The 13,186-nt window shown below is 45.0% G+C and overlaps 2 protein-coding genes across 2 annotated transcripts; one reads left to right on the top strand and one right to left on the bottom strand.

Moving 5' to 3' along the window:
* Positions 1-982: 982 nt before the first annotated feature.
* Positions 983-7,121, top strand: LOC120700764. Its single transcript, XM_039984995.1, has 6 exons — positions 983-1,044; positions 1,764-2,005; positions 2,636-2,810; positions 5,456-5,542; positions 6,545-6,666; positions 6,759-7,121. Exons 1-6 carry the CDS (start codon positions 983-985, stop codon positions 6,797-6,799), a joined length of 729 nt encoding a protein of 242 aa, XP_039840929.1. The 3' UTR covers positions 6,800-7,121.
* Positions 7,122-8,246: 1,125 nt separating this feature from the next.
* On the bottom strand, positions 8,247-12,077 carry LOC120698653 (KH domain-containing protein At1g09660/At1g09670-like). Its single transcript, XM_039982359.1, has 7 exons — positions 11,485-12,077; positions 10,913-10,998; positions 10,301-10,446; positions 10,019-10,135; positions 9,794-9,910; positions 8,793-8,936; positions 8,247-8,695 (listed from the first exon to the last, which is right to left on the bottom strand). The coding sequence occupies exons 1-7, from the start codon at positions 11,592-11,594 to the stop codon at positions 8,543-8,545; spliced, it is 873 nt and encodes a 290-aa protein (XP_039838293.1). The 5' UTR covers positions 11,595-12,077; the 3' UTR covers positions 8,247-8,542.
* Positions 12,078-13,186: the final 1,109 nt, after the last annotated feature.

Here is a 13,186-nt window from a genome sequence, read left to right as displayed (position 1 = left end):
GTCGTTTGACTTTTTCAACCTCAAGTTTTGCCGCTCGTCTTATTCAAAAAAATTATACAAACATAGTCAAATTTAAGTCACTCTTGAAAAACTTGTATTGATAAAGCAATCCACAACAAAAAAAGTGATGTTTTGCATAAATTTTTGAATAAGACGAGTGGTCAAACTTGAGGTTGAAAAAGTCAAACGACCTATAATTTGGAACGGAGGGAGAGTGGTATTTTTTTTCTAAGGAATAGTAGTAGTAGGTCAACAATGTCACCACACAATCGCAGCGCAACTTGGAAAAAGAAAATGCTTGTTACTGTCAATGCCGCTCATACAGAAAATTAAAGGGCCGAATTTTCAGGCACCGCCCAGTATTCATACAAGTCATTATCATGGAAATTCAACGAAAATGAACCACAATCTTGGGCTGCTCTTTTTACGTTTTTTTTTTCAAGCTGGACTATTTGGGGCCGGCCGGGGGCCATTTAAGACGGGCATTATTGTTTGTTGAGCTGCCCCCTCGTATTCCCCAGCAGCAGCAGCAGGAGGCTCGGCTAGGGATGATGATGACCCGGCAGAGGATGAGACGGGGCCCATGCCGCTGACCAATGCTGTGCCAGCGTGCAATTCCCTGCTCTCAAGTTTTGGATATCTCAGGATAAGCAGCCCATGAGTTGGAGAACAAAATGGCTCGAAGAAGGTATTTGGAGGTGGTATTTTTCTTCTGGGCATGTTTGAAATGTAGTTGGCACTGCCTTCTGATGAAGACGTAGAGTAGAATGGTACGGTACGCTAGTTCACGTTGAATTTCAGGCGCGTCAAAATGTTAAATGGGCAACGTGAGGTACACATGTGTGACTGTCAAGCTGCAAATGGTGACCCGAACTAAGACCGCACCAACCAATTATTACTAGTATGCTCATCGATCGAACCGCGCCACACGAACCTGCCTGCTCAGGACCAAGATGCACGCGCTTGCGACCCGCTTACGACCATGGCGCTGACTGGGCGCCGTCACCAGCTGCTGAGCCCAGGGCTCCGCTCGCGGTCATGCTCGTGAAAGCGGCTGAGCGCACCGGCCTCCGGCTGTTGCAGCCGCTGAAACGGCCACCCGCCTCTGCCGGGGTCGACGCCGCCGATGAGCACCACGAGGGATTCCGACCATGTCACGACACTTACAATCTACGCACACTCACACTCTTGCGAACGCATGTACGCAGCTCTTGAAGACTGAGCCGACAAATTTTCAATCTATCACCAAAGACGCCTTGTTATTAACAGGAACGTCGCCTACCACTTAATGCACAACGCCGTCAAATTCTAGATAATTCGTTCACACGGAGAGTCGAACCCAGAATCTAAAGTGCTACCGAAGCTCTTGTAACCACTAGGCTATAGATCTTTTGCCCGGTCTTTATACCAGTTGTACCAGATAAAACTAGACTGGTAGATATTTTACCCCATTTGCTACCGAACCAAATGAGTTCACGTAGCAAAAACAGACCAAAACTGCACTCAGCCTAAACTATTAGCAGCTTGACATGTAAGTGACCTAGTCACATTTTCTTTGAGGGCATGTTCAGGCACATTTGGTAGTGCAAGGAATAAGAGCTAACTAGAAGCCTATAGTTCGGCCCAGCTTCAACCGTACTGGATTACTTGAGCCCAAGAGAAAACCCGGCTCCAATCATCTCTGGGCCAGGCCGGGCCGGGCCGGGCCGGGCCGTGCGAGCATGATCTTTTAAAATGTAAACCAGCGCAAATCTCCGCGCAAGATCAAGCGTTCACAACGCTGCCCGCGCTGGTTCCACTTCCACCCTGCCGTCGGCCACTCACGAAGCGTGCGTGCTTCGAGAAAGCATCTCTGAGGCGTGCGCGAGGCATGGGCGGCGGCGGGCGGAGGGGGGGCGCGGTGGAGCCTGCCGCCGGCGAGGTCGAGGGTGCTGGGGAAGCTGGGGCCCTCCTTCGGCGCCGGCGCCGGCTGCGGCGTCGGGTGTGGGCGTCGGACTCATCGGCGGTAGTACCCCTCCGGCCCTCCCTTATTAAACCCTAGACCCGCTTGTGCCGCTATGGAACCGTCCGGAATTTGTGTACGCGTATCTTCTGATGATTTTGGGATAGCTGCATCTCGAACTCATTTCACTACTTTCGTGATGGTTTAAGCCACTCGGTTGATGAGCAATTGCCGACCTGGTCGGAGTCTTGGAGAGGTCTGAAATTGGGGATGGCTCATCAAGTCATCATTTTCTGAACTTGCTGGCTGCTGCAACTTATTGAGGTTTGGACCTAGGAGCATAACTGTAATACACCAATGAAGTACAAATGGCACCAGTAGCAACTCCAGTGACTATTGGTCGGTTTTAAAAGAGCAAAAAATTCTGACATATTCTGCACCTAATTGTCATGATTTACATGGATTCTTGGTACTTTGGTAGAGCTGCTGGATTCCCGCAGCCCAATTGATTAGTAACACAAACTGGGTGTATCTTCTAATTTATGTTTAGATTCAGTATATTGACTGTGTAGTGTTGCCCTTTCTTACTCAGAGATGTATTGGTTGCTTGATGAACCAAGCAACCAATTATGATGTTAAACTTTGAACTTTCTGCTAGCTCCTATTTATTGCACTACCAATGTGATTGAACAGGTGCAGGAGTTGGGCCTGGGTTCCCTGGATTACGCCTGGGATTTGGAGTTGGCGCCTGCTGTGGAATAGGAATTGGATTTGGTTATGGTTTTGGAAAAGGAGTTGCTTATGATGAGAATGGGAAATATTCAAACATTGGCAGATCAAACCAGAAATCTAAGGGTCTTCCATCTGAGTAAGATTTAAATTTCTTGGCACGTACCTGTTGCAAGACGATTTCATCTGATTCCTTTTCGTGATACCTATAGTTATGTACTTATATTTGCAAAAATAGTGTGCTCTTCTGCTGATTATATTTGCAATGACCCAAAATATTAAGGTTGCTATTATTTTTTTTTATTTAATGAATCTGACGCCATTGGGCATCACCAGCATAGAGGAAGCTAACCATTTCCATTTCCATTCTGTAGGAAATGTAGGATACGTATAATGTGGTCGATCGTATTGCTTGAGCCCCTTGGGTGGTATATATAGAAGTACATGGCTTGGAGGGCAAGTAGCCTCTCCTAGAGATAAGGAATGTTATTCTGAGATTACAATCAATCCTAAACTAACCATATCCGGAGTTGCCTAATATACTCTAACATCCCCCCGCAGTCGTAGCGGTAGCAACACGAACGGTCAGACTGGAGAACAATGGAGACGTATCCCCCTGCAGTCGGAACGCCGGTGCGAAAGTTTTGACTGGAGACTCATGCAGATGATAGCCCTTTAGTGCCGTAGTAGCCGAAGTCGAGGTGGACGTGGTCGAAGCCGTGGAGGGGGGCGCGGGTTGAAGCGTCGTCGAGGTGCTCGAGTACACAAACTTAGCAGCTTGTTGCCGAAGACAGCAGCAGGACGGTGCGGCCGATGACGATGGTAGACGGCGCGGTTTGTGACTTAGGTCACGCTCAGGACAGGGGTGGCGACGGCGCAGGTTGCAGCAAGTGTCGCGCTCAGATCAGGGGTGGTGACGACGTCTTCCTTCAGGAACATCGGTGGCGATGTCCGCGCAAGAACGGCTGGAGGCGCGGGGCGGATCGAGCGCCTGCTTTACGAAGACTGGCGGCGAGTGGCGCCACCGCCTGAAAAGGCGATGACACCGGTAGGGTGGCTTGATCACGAACGTCGTCGCTGTAGCCTGGAAGGGCTCAGCGACAACCTCGTCCTTCGGGGGTGTCGACGATGAAGCGGCGACGAACGGCAGGGCGACGCAAACCGATCTTAGATCGGAAAAAAAACAGCAGCAACTGGAGAACCGCGGGTACAAGCTCGGGTGCACTTAGCAAATGTCCCTCCCCTCCCTTATCCTTTCCCAATCGTGGTCAACCATGGGCAGAAAAAGGAGAGGAGGGGAGAGGCCCGACGAGGTGAGGTCGACGGCGCCTCTGCTCCTGCCGCACGGGAGACCGGCGGTCGGAGGAGAGAGAGCCAGCGGGGAAGGGCGGAGCCCCCATGGCCCTGCAGTCCGCCGGCGGCGGCGGTGGAGCGGCGCGACGACGGCGCAGCGAGGAGTCCCGATGCGATCGTCGGCGATGGATCTCAACGTGGCGCCGGCGACGACGTCTCCGGCGCGGCGGCTGGCCCAACCGCAGTACCCCCGACGGCGCGGCAGCTCAGCGTCCCCCGTGCTTCCTCCTGCTGCAGCACGCCCGCGCCCAAGGCAGCGGTGGTGGCGGCGCAGGGGGAGAGGGGCGGCGCTAGGCCAAATGCGCGGGAAGGGGGGGGCGACGTGGATGGTGGAGGCAGCCTGATGAGATCCAATCGACCATGGGGAGGTAAGTCCCCTGATGCTACTGGACGACGACGGCGCGGCGGATCAGAGGGATCCGCCACACATCCTACGAGGGCGCTGCCCCCGGTGGAGATCGATCTCCCCGGGGGCTGCGTGCGGCGGCGGCTGCGGAAGCGGAAGCCTAGGTCGAAACCCTAACTCGTGATACCATGTAGGAAATGTAGGATGCGTATAATGTGGTCGATTGTATTGCTTGAGCCCCTTGGGCGGTATATATAGGAGTACATGGCTTGGAGGGTAAGTAGCCTCTCCTAGAGATAAGGAATGTTATTCTGAGATTACAATCAATCCTAAACTAACCATATCCGGAGTTGCCTAATATACTCTAACACATTCCATGGGTTATTTTGCATAGACATATTCCAGAAATATTTAGACCTCCTTTAAAAAAATAGCTATTTATACTATATGCCAAAATAGGAATGACTAGGAACCCTGCAAGCATCTTTTTCTTGAGAGGATGCAAGCAATTTGTAGAAGAGTATGTGCCCTAGCAGATTTAATAAGATTCGTAAGTCACTCCCATAGAACTTATGTTTGGGTTCAAAGATGTAGGCTTTAAACCCAAAAATAAGCTATCCTTTTTGGCCCTGGTCAGTTTGTCTTGCTGATACAACATTAAGACTACTGGACCAAGCAGGGCTATAACTTCTTCAGATGTTTTCTAGTTGGTATTCTATGAATCATGAGTAGTCTTACAGGTTATAGGAAGATTGATAGCTGGGTGCTTTGTACCAGAGTACTCTCATTTTTACGATCGAAGGGTGGTCTTGCAGATAAGCTGCCTGAAGTGCCTTTGGTAGTAGGGTGGGGGGCAGATACTGCTGAAGAGTTGTCATTCTCTAAAAATGGAGCTGGGTCCATGAGCCGATAGTAGGTCTCAAACCCATGTCAGGGGAGAGGTTAAACAGCCTCCACCTTGAGGTCGATGGCATGTTTTCCAGCTCAAGTGTGTCTTAATTTCACATAGTTGCTGTAAATGTAATACTGTAGCTTTATCTCATTACGAGTAAAATTACTTAATATGGTCTTGTAATATTTTTCAGAGATCAGATCGACATCCTCATTGATGAGGTGATCGAGAACACAAAAAAACTAATCAAAGCAATATTAAAGGAGATTGATAAGTGGAGGTGAGCTTAGTGAAATTGGCACCAGGATCTGCTGATGTTTAGGCATATAAGTTTTTTGAAACACACTATCTTGTCTCTGGTTTCAGTGAATTCTTGGTAGGAGTCTGTACATTGTGAGAAATGATGTCCATATTTTATACCTGTAGAAAATCCCTGGTTTTCTCAGCATCCGGGTATTCTTTTTTCGCTCATGGCAATGTTATAAATTATAATTGTGTATAACTTGCCAACCTCAATTGGTCGTCTGACTCTATACTTCGGTAGCTTACTGTCATTCACTCATGGTAGCTACTGCAAAGTGTAACCTTAATCTTTATGCATTCTTGTTCAACAAGATTCAATGATTAGTATTATTCAACGTAATTCTTGGTCAAGTGAAGTGGGAGCTCTAAGTTTTATGCCAAATCTCTCCCACTTTCTTCCATATCAAAAAGATTGGTCATGATAAGCTCCATGATAAAAACTCAATTCCGCCATCAGTTCCTTAAGAGACAAGTCACATAGCTTGTGGATTAAGAAATAGAAGCTCCAATGGAGAGTGTGTTGCTGTTGCTACTGCTGTTTCTTTTTTCAGGGCCTGCTGCTGCTAAGTGCAAGTAAACTGTAGTAGAGAATTAAAGAAAAAAAATGTAGTCTGAACTAAGCAATCGAAATAAATAACTGTACAGATTTCAGGTATGATGAAACTAAATCGGATCTAGACATTTCAAACTAAAGTTCATATCCCAAAGGCAGATGGACCAGCAGTTAACCTTAGAGGACTCACAGGAAGACCAGATTTGGTGGAAACTGACAACATCGGGAACTTATTCGGCTAAATCGGCTTATGAAATACAATTTGAAGGAACCCAAAAGTTGCCAATTGCTGCAGATATTTGGAAACCTTGGGGACCCACCAAATGTAAATTTTTCACCTGCCTACTGCTGCAAAACAAATTATGGACGGCTTGTTTTGCTTGGGAAAAAAGGCTATGTTGTTGTTGTTGTTGTTGTTTGTAACAGGTTGCTACTTCGTGAATGGCCGAACTGCTATTTCTGTCCTCTTTGTGAACGGAACTTGGAGATAGCTCTTCATCTTTTTGTCGATTGCCCTTTCTCCAAGCAAGTTTGGACAGCTGAGGCAGGTTGGGCAGGCTGCCCCTCTCTCTCACCGAACTCTTGGTCTGAAATCTCAGATTTAAAACTTTGGTTTTGCTGGCTACTAACAATTCAACAGAAGCGGCGGCATGGAGTGGGAACTCTGGTACTTCTTATTAGCTGGTCAGTTTGGAAAGAGCGGAATAATAGAATTTTCAGGAAGGAGGAATTACCGCTACGAAGATTCTTAGCAATGCTGAGGGACGAGATCAGAATGTGGATCTTCGCGGGTGCTCGACATCTCGATGCTCTAGTTGGACATATTTTTTGCGAGTAGTCCTCTATTGTACTTGAGCCTACTCAGCACTATGTCTAGGTTGGAAGTTGTTTTTCTGGCGCCTCTGGCACTGATGTAAACTTTAACCCTTCTTATTAACGAATGCTGGACTATAATGTCCAGGTCTTTCAAAAAAAAAAAGGCAGATCATAGGAATTTCAGAAATAGTGCAGTTAACGCGTGATACCTACTCAATTATCACATATTGAAAACATCTAAATGGGTTTCGCAAAGCTGGCTCATAAGAACACCGACCGATGCATGTCGTGCTTGGCAAAGCTGAAGCACTACAAATATGTACAGGCAGAATGATTGAGAGTATCGTTCCTTCCAGATCTAACCAGACATGGTCGTGATGCCATGGCATCCATCATGACCTCGCGACGATGATGACCGCACACCCATGCCACTCTGGGAGTTCATGGGACATGCCAATAAAGGCATGTACTATTGAATGATGGGCGACCGCACAGCATAACCACAAGAACTACCATGATCACCACGCAAAGACAGGTTTATTGCAAGGCAAGGTAGTGATCTCCATTGGAAGATGCGTGCACTTTGTTTTGGTTTGGTCATTTGGTCTAATATGATCTCGTAAACATGTTGTCAGCTTGCGTCAAGTTGTGTAAGGCCAGTCTCAGTGGGAGTTTTATGGACACAGTTACCTAGACTGAAAACTAGATAACTTTGCCAGATGGGTTTCATGGTGGTGAAACTTTCCTCACATCTCATAAAACTCCATCCTTCTGTCCCCTTGCCATGTCAGCAAAAGTGGTAGTATTTAATGTCATGAAACTCTCATTGAGACTGGCCTAAGCGAATAGGAGAGGTATAAACACCATCAACATGCATACGGAGGTACCATGACATAATTGGGATATAGAACATAGGTAGTTTGTGCCAAAATATGCGTAACTAATGCACTGTGAAGTTAGGATTTAGAGAAGCATCTTGCTAAAAATATTTTCTTTTCTGACAGAAACACATGCCATATCTGTTTTCTGAAACCAAATGCCATATCCTGTTATAATTTTACAAATAGGTCATACCGCCCTCTTCTCAAGAGCAAGAACGTTTAGTAAAAAAATTTCCAACTGCTTGGAACTCAACAATCTCAAATGAATTTTGCAGCAATTTTGCAGGCAATAATTCAAGAGCCTTAAGGATCAGGAAAAAGGTTCACGTGCTCTGAATTCAGTCGACCATTTGTACAAGCAGCCACAAGAAAGTAAGAAAGAAAGAATTGTTGGACTAAATCTTTGGTAAGGAGAGAATGGACAAGAGTAATGGAAGAATACTGCAGTGCAATAATTTTACTGAGACCACAGTTGTCCACAAGAATATCAACCATTTGTAACAATCGAAACTATTTCTTATACATTCAAAACCCTGATTATTGTCAACACTACAATCCCAAAACCTATAACCAGTTAACCACCCAACCAACAATGTTAATATTTCAGAGTTAGATACACAAAGAGTAATAGGACTAAACAATCATCTCACGCAGTGCAGCACATCCGCAATCTGATATACATATCTAGTATCTTGATCACCTGAAGCACTGCATTTTTAGACTAAGATCACCGCCCTGTCTTCGCACGCTTCATCCCGGCAGAATTAAAGGGAGATACACTGGGACTAAGATGGGGGCTTGGACTTTCCTCCCTTATAGTGCCATTAAGTATAGCCAATTCCCTCAGCTGTTGCTTCTTGTAGTAATCCATGGACTCATCCTGAGGATAACAACAGTTAACGAGACCGGTAATACCAGTGGAGAAGCAAGATAAATATTGGAAGCAAGTAGGACAGATAGAAAATAAGAGTACATACAACTGGTTTGAGAACATCCTCCAATATGGCCACAGCTTGGTTTAGTCGTGCATCAACGGTATCTGCTGGGGACTCAGCTTCCACAAGCACATGTAGTGGGTCATTTAAGTGCTCATAGCCAGGCTTGTCTCTCAGCTTATCTTCCTGTTAAGGCCAGCTTTTATTTTTCAGAATCTCTCCGCTCTTGTTTTACGGTCCGGAGAAGAGAAAAATTGGTAAACACAACTACACAAGTAATATCTATTCCATAACAATATATTTCTTATCCAAATTATAGTTAGGAAATAGGTTAGAGTACAAGACTTCAAGTCAGACACTTTTTTTTTGACAAAATGGAATCAGGATAGCATTTAAGTTTGAAAGTTTAGTCATAGCATATATGAATCTGTGTGACAATGACAGCTAAAATAGAGCCGTTCGAAGATGCAAAATATTTCAGTAAAGTTGATATTTCTACCTAGAATAATAGTATTTTTTACAATAAGCAAAAACTGAAGTGACACCAGAATTATCTCAGTATCAGCTATCCACGGAACAACGTGAGAATATACATGGAATGAATCAAAGAAGAAACAACACACATTTCAGATTCAGGAATCAGGGTGGAAAATCCTAAAAGAATTTTTATGCTTTGGCAATAGGCACTTTTTCCTTGCTAGCATAGCACAAAGTTCAAAATTATACATTTGGACCAGTCCTTGATTGCAGCATATAAGACCAGAAAAATATTAAAAGTAGTTGACATCATAACAGGGTTTGATTCTTCAACAGTTGTCAACATTTTATTTGTGTAGACATGAATGGTGCCTTATGTCCATATAGGTTGGGTCATGTCATCACAGCATCTTTAGTTTTGTAATCTTATATGATACAACTAATGCAATTTTTTAACTAATTTGATAAGTGCTGAAACGGAATACAAGTGGTCCTAAAAATGTTGCAATCCTTTTAGTAAGTAATAACCAACAATAAAATGTTGATTCTAACTTTTGTTTAATTACCTTAACAGAATCTTTCACTGAGCCCCGTCCACGAATGTATACTCTACATTGAGTTGTAGCTTCAACTCTTTTCAGCGAGTTTCCTCGTGGCCCCAACAAACGACCAACAAAGTTGTACTAATCATTACAAAAGGTTAGGAATAATTTGGATTTGGCATAGCACATAAAAAGAGAAGTTAAACAAAAAAAAGACAAATATTGTAGCTAATAGTAAGGTGTACATACATTGGGATACTTGTCAATTGGAACATCAATCCTAACAACCTTTTTCACGACAGGGCTGCCAACTACTACCGGAGCACCATTCCATACCATGGATGGGGATTGGAGTACTCCTAAATGCTGAAAAAAGAAATGTGGTTCAATTTAAGTCATGGACAATACAAAACGATTGATGACAGGTATGCTAAGAATTCTGAGCGCTATGTGTGTGAGTACTAATATGAAATGGAGCTAAGACAGTTGGGGCATGTAGAAAACTAATAAATGATTTTGAATGTGAAGAACCTCTGTTTGCATTCCCGACCATCCATCTAGATCCATGGTTTGACCATTCATAGGTTGGCCAGCTAATCTTAAGGGGCTACCATGATCAATTCTCTCAGGTTCAACAAAAGTTTGGATAGATGGCAAAGAAGATGCCCGCGAAATTTCTGCATTGAAGAAAACAAGCTGGTATGAGAATGGATATTCTCATCTGAAACACTGCTGCATAATAGATGATGTTAGTAAATATATTGATTTCTAGCAACATAATGGTGCGTTTACATAAATGATATGCATAGGGGTTTGTAAGTAATCTACGGTGGTCAATTAAAACCATAAATTTGTAGGACAGGCAATATGAATACCCTTGGTGTGTATTAAATCGGTAAAAAATTACAACAACTGAGTTGTAAACAGAAACTAACAAAATCTTCAGAAGCAAGCATGCTGAAAGGATGAACATGGTTGTACAGAAAGTGCAGCAGATTATTCGGAAGGAATGAATAGCTAATAATAGCAATAGGCTAAATCGTGAAAAGCTACTCCTATAGCAGATTGTATTATAAACTATTAACAGCTACATTAATAAATAGTATTGGAAAATACTAAAACCAAAATGGCAAACAAATAAACCTTGGTTTAGAAGCCTGGTACAAAATGGGAGAACTTGAATGAAAGGCGCTAATTTCTGCCTTTCAGCAAGTAACTCAGCAAGGTATCTGCCAAGGAAACAAGTTCATTAGTCCGATCAAATATAGATGTTGCAGAAACTTGCAGGAGAAAAAAAATATACTGAAGTAGACACTCGTATTTTGAAAACAGAAAAATCAAAACATGAGTACCCAATGGTCTGTAAAACAAGCTGCAGAACACAATACTAAACACACTGCAGTGAATCAGCAAACCATCACCGCCCAACCGATGACACAATGCTGAATTATTCCTAGTAGCCACTAACAGTCAACAACACTTGCAGCAATACATCATCAGCAAGCGATCCCCAATCTGGCAGCAGGGCCGCATTGATCGGCACCAAAATCACACGAATATGGTAAGGAGGATCAAGCACGGGCAATCTCGCACGAGAATAACCAAATCTCACTTTCGAAACGCTTTAGGAATAGGATCGGCGAGAACACAGAAATCAAAACATGTTGTCAGAGATGTCACATGGAACACAGAAACCAGTAGCTGGAGTCACATACCTCTCCATATCAGAGGAAGAAGACCACATGGGTCTGTGGCGATGAGGGGAAGAATGGACACCGGATGGTGAGTGCTGGAAGAAGGGGGGCCGTGGGATCCTCTCGTCCATGGCATCCAACAACAGGAACAACAATAATTCAGAGAAAAACTCTACAAGATTGAATCTTCAGGCAAAGAACTGGGGCCAGAACCAAAATAGTGCAGAGGGAATCAAGAGCCCCAACAAGAAGAATCAAGAAACCAGGAGAGGATACAGCTAGGGAGCTATACAGAGCAAATGAATGGGGGGTGAAGAAGGCCCTGCCTATACGGAATCCAAGGAAATCTAAAGGGACAGAAAGGTGCCAAGAAACCAAGGAGCAAGTATTCGGATGGGTGGGATTATATATGCATGTGTGCATAAAAAATGAAAAGGGAAGGTAATAGCTGAGCTTGTGTCGACGATCAATGATCAGAGCCCAGGCTGTGCAGGGGTTGGCAGCAGCTCCTTTGTGGCCGCCTGCTGCCGTTGTTGCTTGCTGGCTCGTCCTCTTCTCCGTAGCAACAACAGCAGGCCACCTTGTGGGAGGGAGGGGCGGGTGGGTGGAACCGTGGAAGTGAGACAGGCCGGGGGGCAGGAAGAGACAAACCCAGGAGAGGGAGGGGAGAGCCTTGGCCCTTGGATACCCTCTCGCTCGCTGACGTGTGAATGTATCTCACCGGTTGGTCCAGCTCGGATGATTGAGCCCCCGCCTGCTTCTAGAGATCGTTACTCCTTTTTTTCACCTTTTGTTTCTTTATTATTTCTTTTGAGATAAATTTGCAAAAGAAAAAATAGCTGGAGTTGCGATCTTATCAACAAACTGACATAACAGTGATTGGAGACAACAAAAACTTCCAGCACCCAACCCCCTTTGCCCATGCATAAAAAGGGCTTAAGAGGGAAGCAACCTCAGCTACAGGGAAAAAGGTACGGTGGATTTAATTTTTTTTCCTTACTGTATAGAGGAAAGTGTTACATTTCATTTGGTAAAGATTAAAAAATTTCAAAATCACACCTACTCTAGAACCTAAACTATAAGTTTGATAACTAGTTTGAAGGTACGCACTTTGTTCCCATGTTTCAACACAATGTTATGTTTATGATACACTCTTCTCAATTTCTTATTTTACACCTGGAGTTTCAATTTAGTACATTTTTCTTTTGGTGAAACGACTAAACGAGTTTGAGAACATTATGGTGCCTCCTCATTTTCTTATTTTTTCCACTTGGAATTTCCGTAACCACTTATACACCACGATACCACATGTTGTCTCAATAATGTGGGCCTAGACCACGCTGTCGGTGGCACATGCTTGGGATGGCAAGAATTCGGGGGGGTCTATTCTCGCGCACGAGGGTGGGAGGCGTTCGCGTCGCACGGACCCCCCACATCTCCGTCTCTCATGCCGCCCCCGCCCCCTCCGTCCCCTCCACCACCGCCCTTCACCGGCCTCCTCCGCCGCCGGAACCACCTCCGCCGAAGCCGCCTCCGCCTCCGCCTTCCTTCACCGCTGGCGCCTCTTTGCCGCCGCCGCTGCCGCCGCCGCCTCCGCCTCAGATCTCGCCGCCATCGGATCTTCTGCGACGTGCGCGATTCTAGTTGCGTGCACGATAAATAGACTCCCCCAAGAATTCTCCCTACAAAGAAACAACATCTTTTGTTGCACAGAGGCACACAT

The sequence above is a fragment of the Panicum virgatum genome, chromosome 3K, assembly GCF_016808335.1.
Source record: "Panicum virgatum strain AP13 chromosome 3K, P.virgatum_v5, whole genome shotgun sequence".
Taxonomy (NCBI): Eukaryota; Viridiplantae; Streptophyta; class Magnoliopsida; order Poales; family Poaceae; genus Panicum; species Panicum virgatum.
The sequence above is the reverse complement of the archived record's forward strand: the minus strand, read 5'-3'. Positions and strand labels throughout refer to the sequence as shown.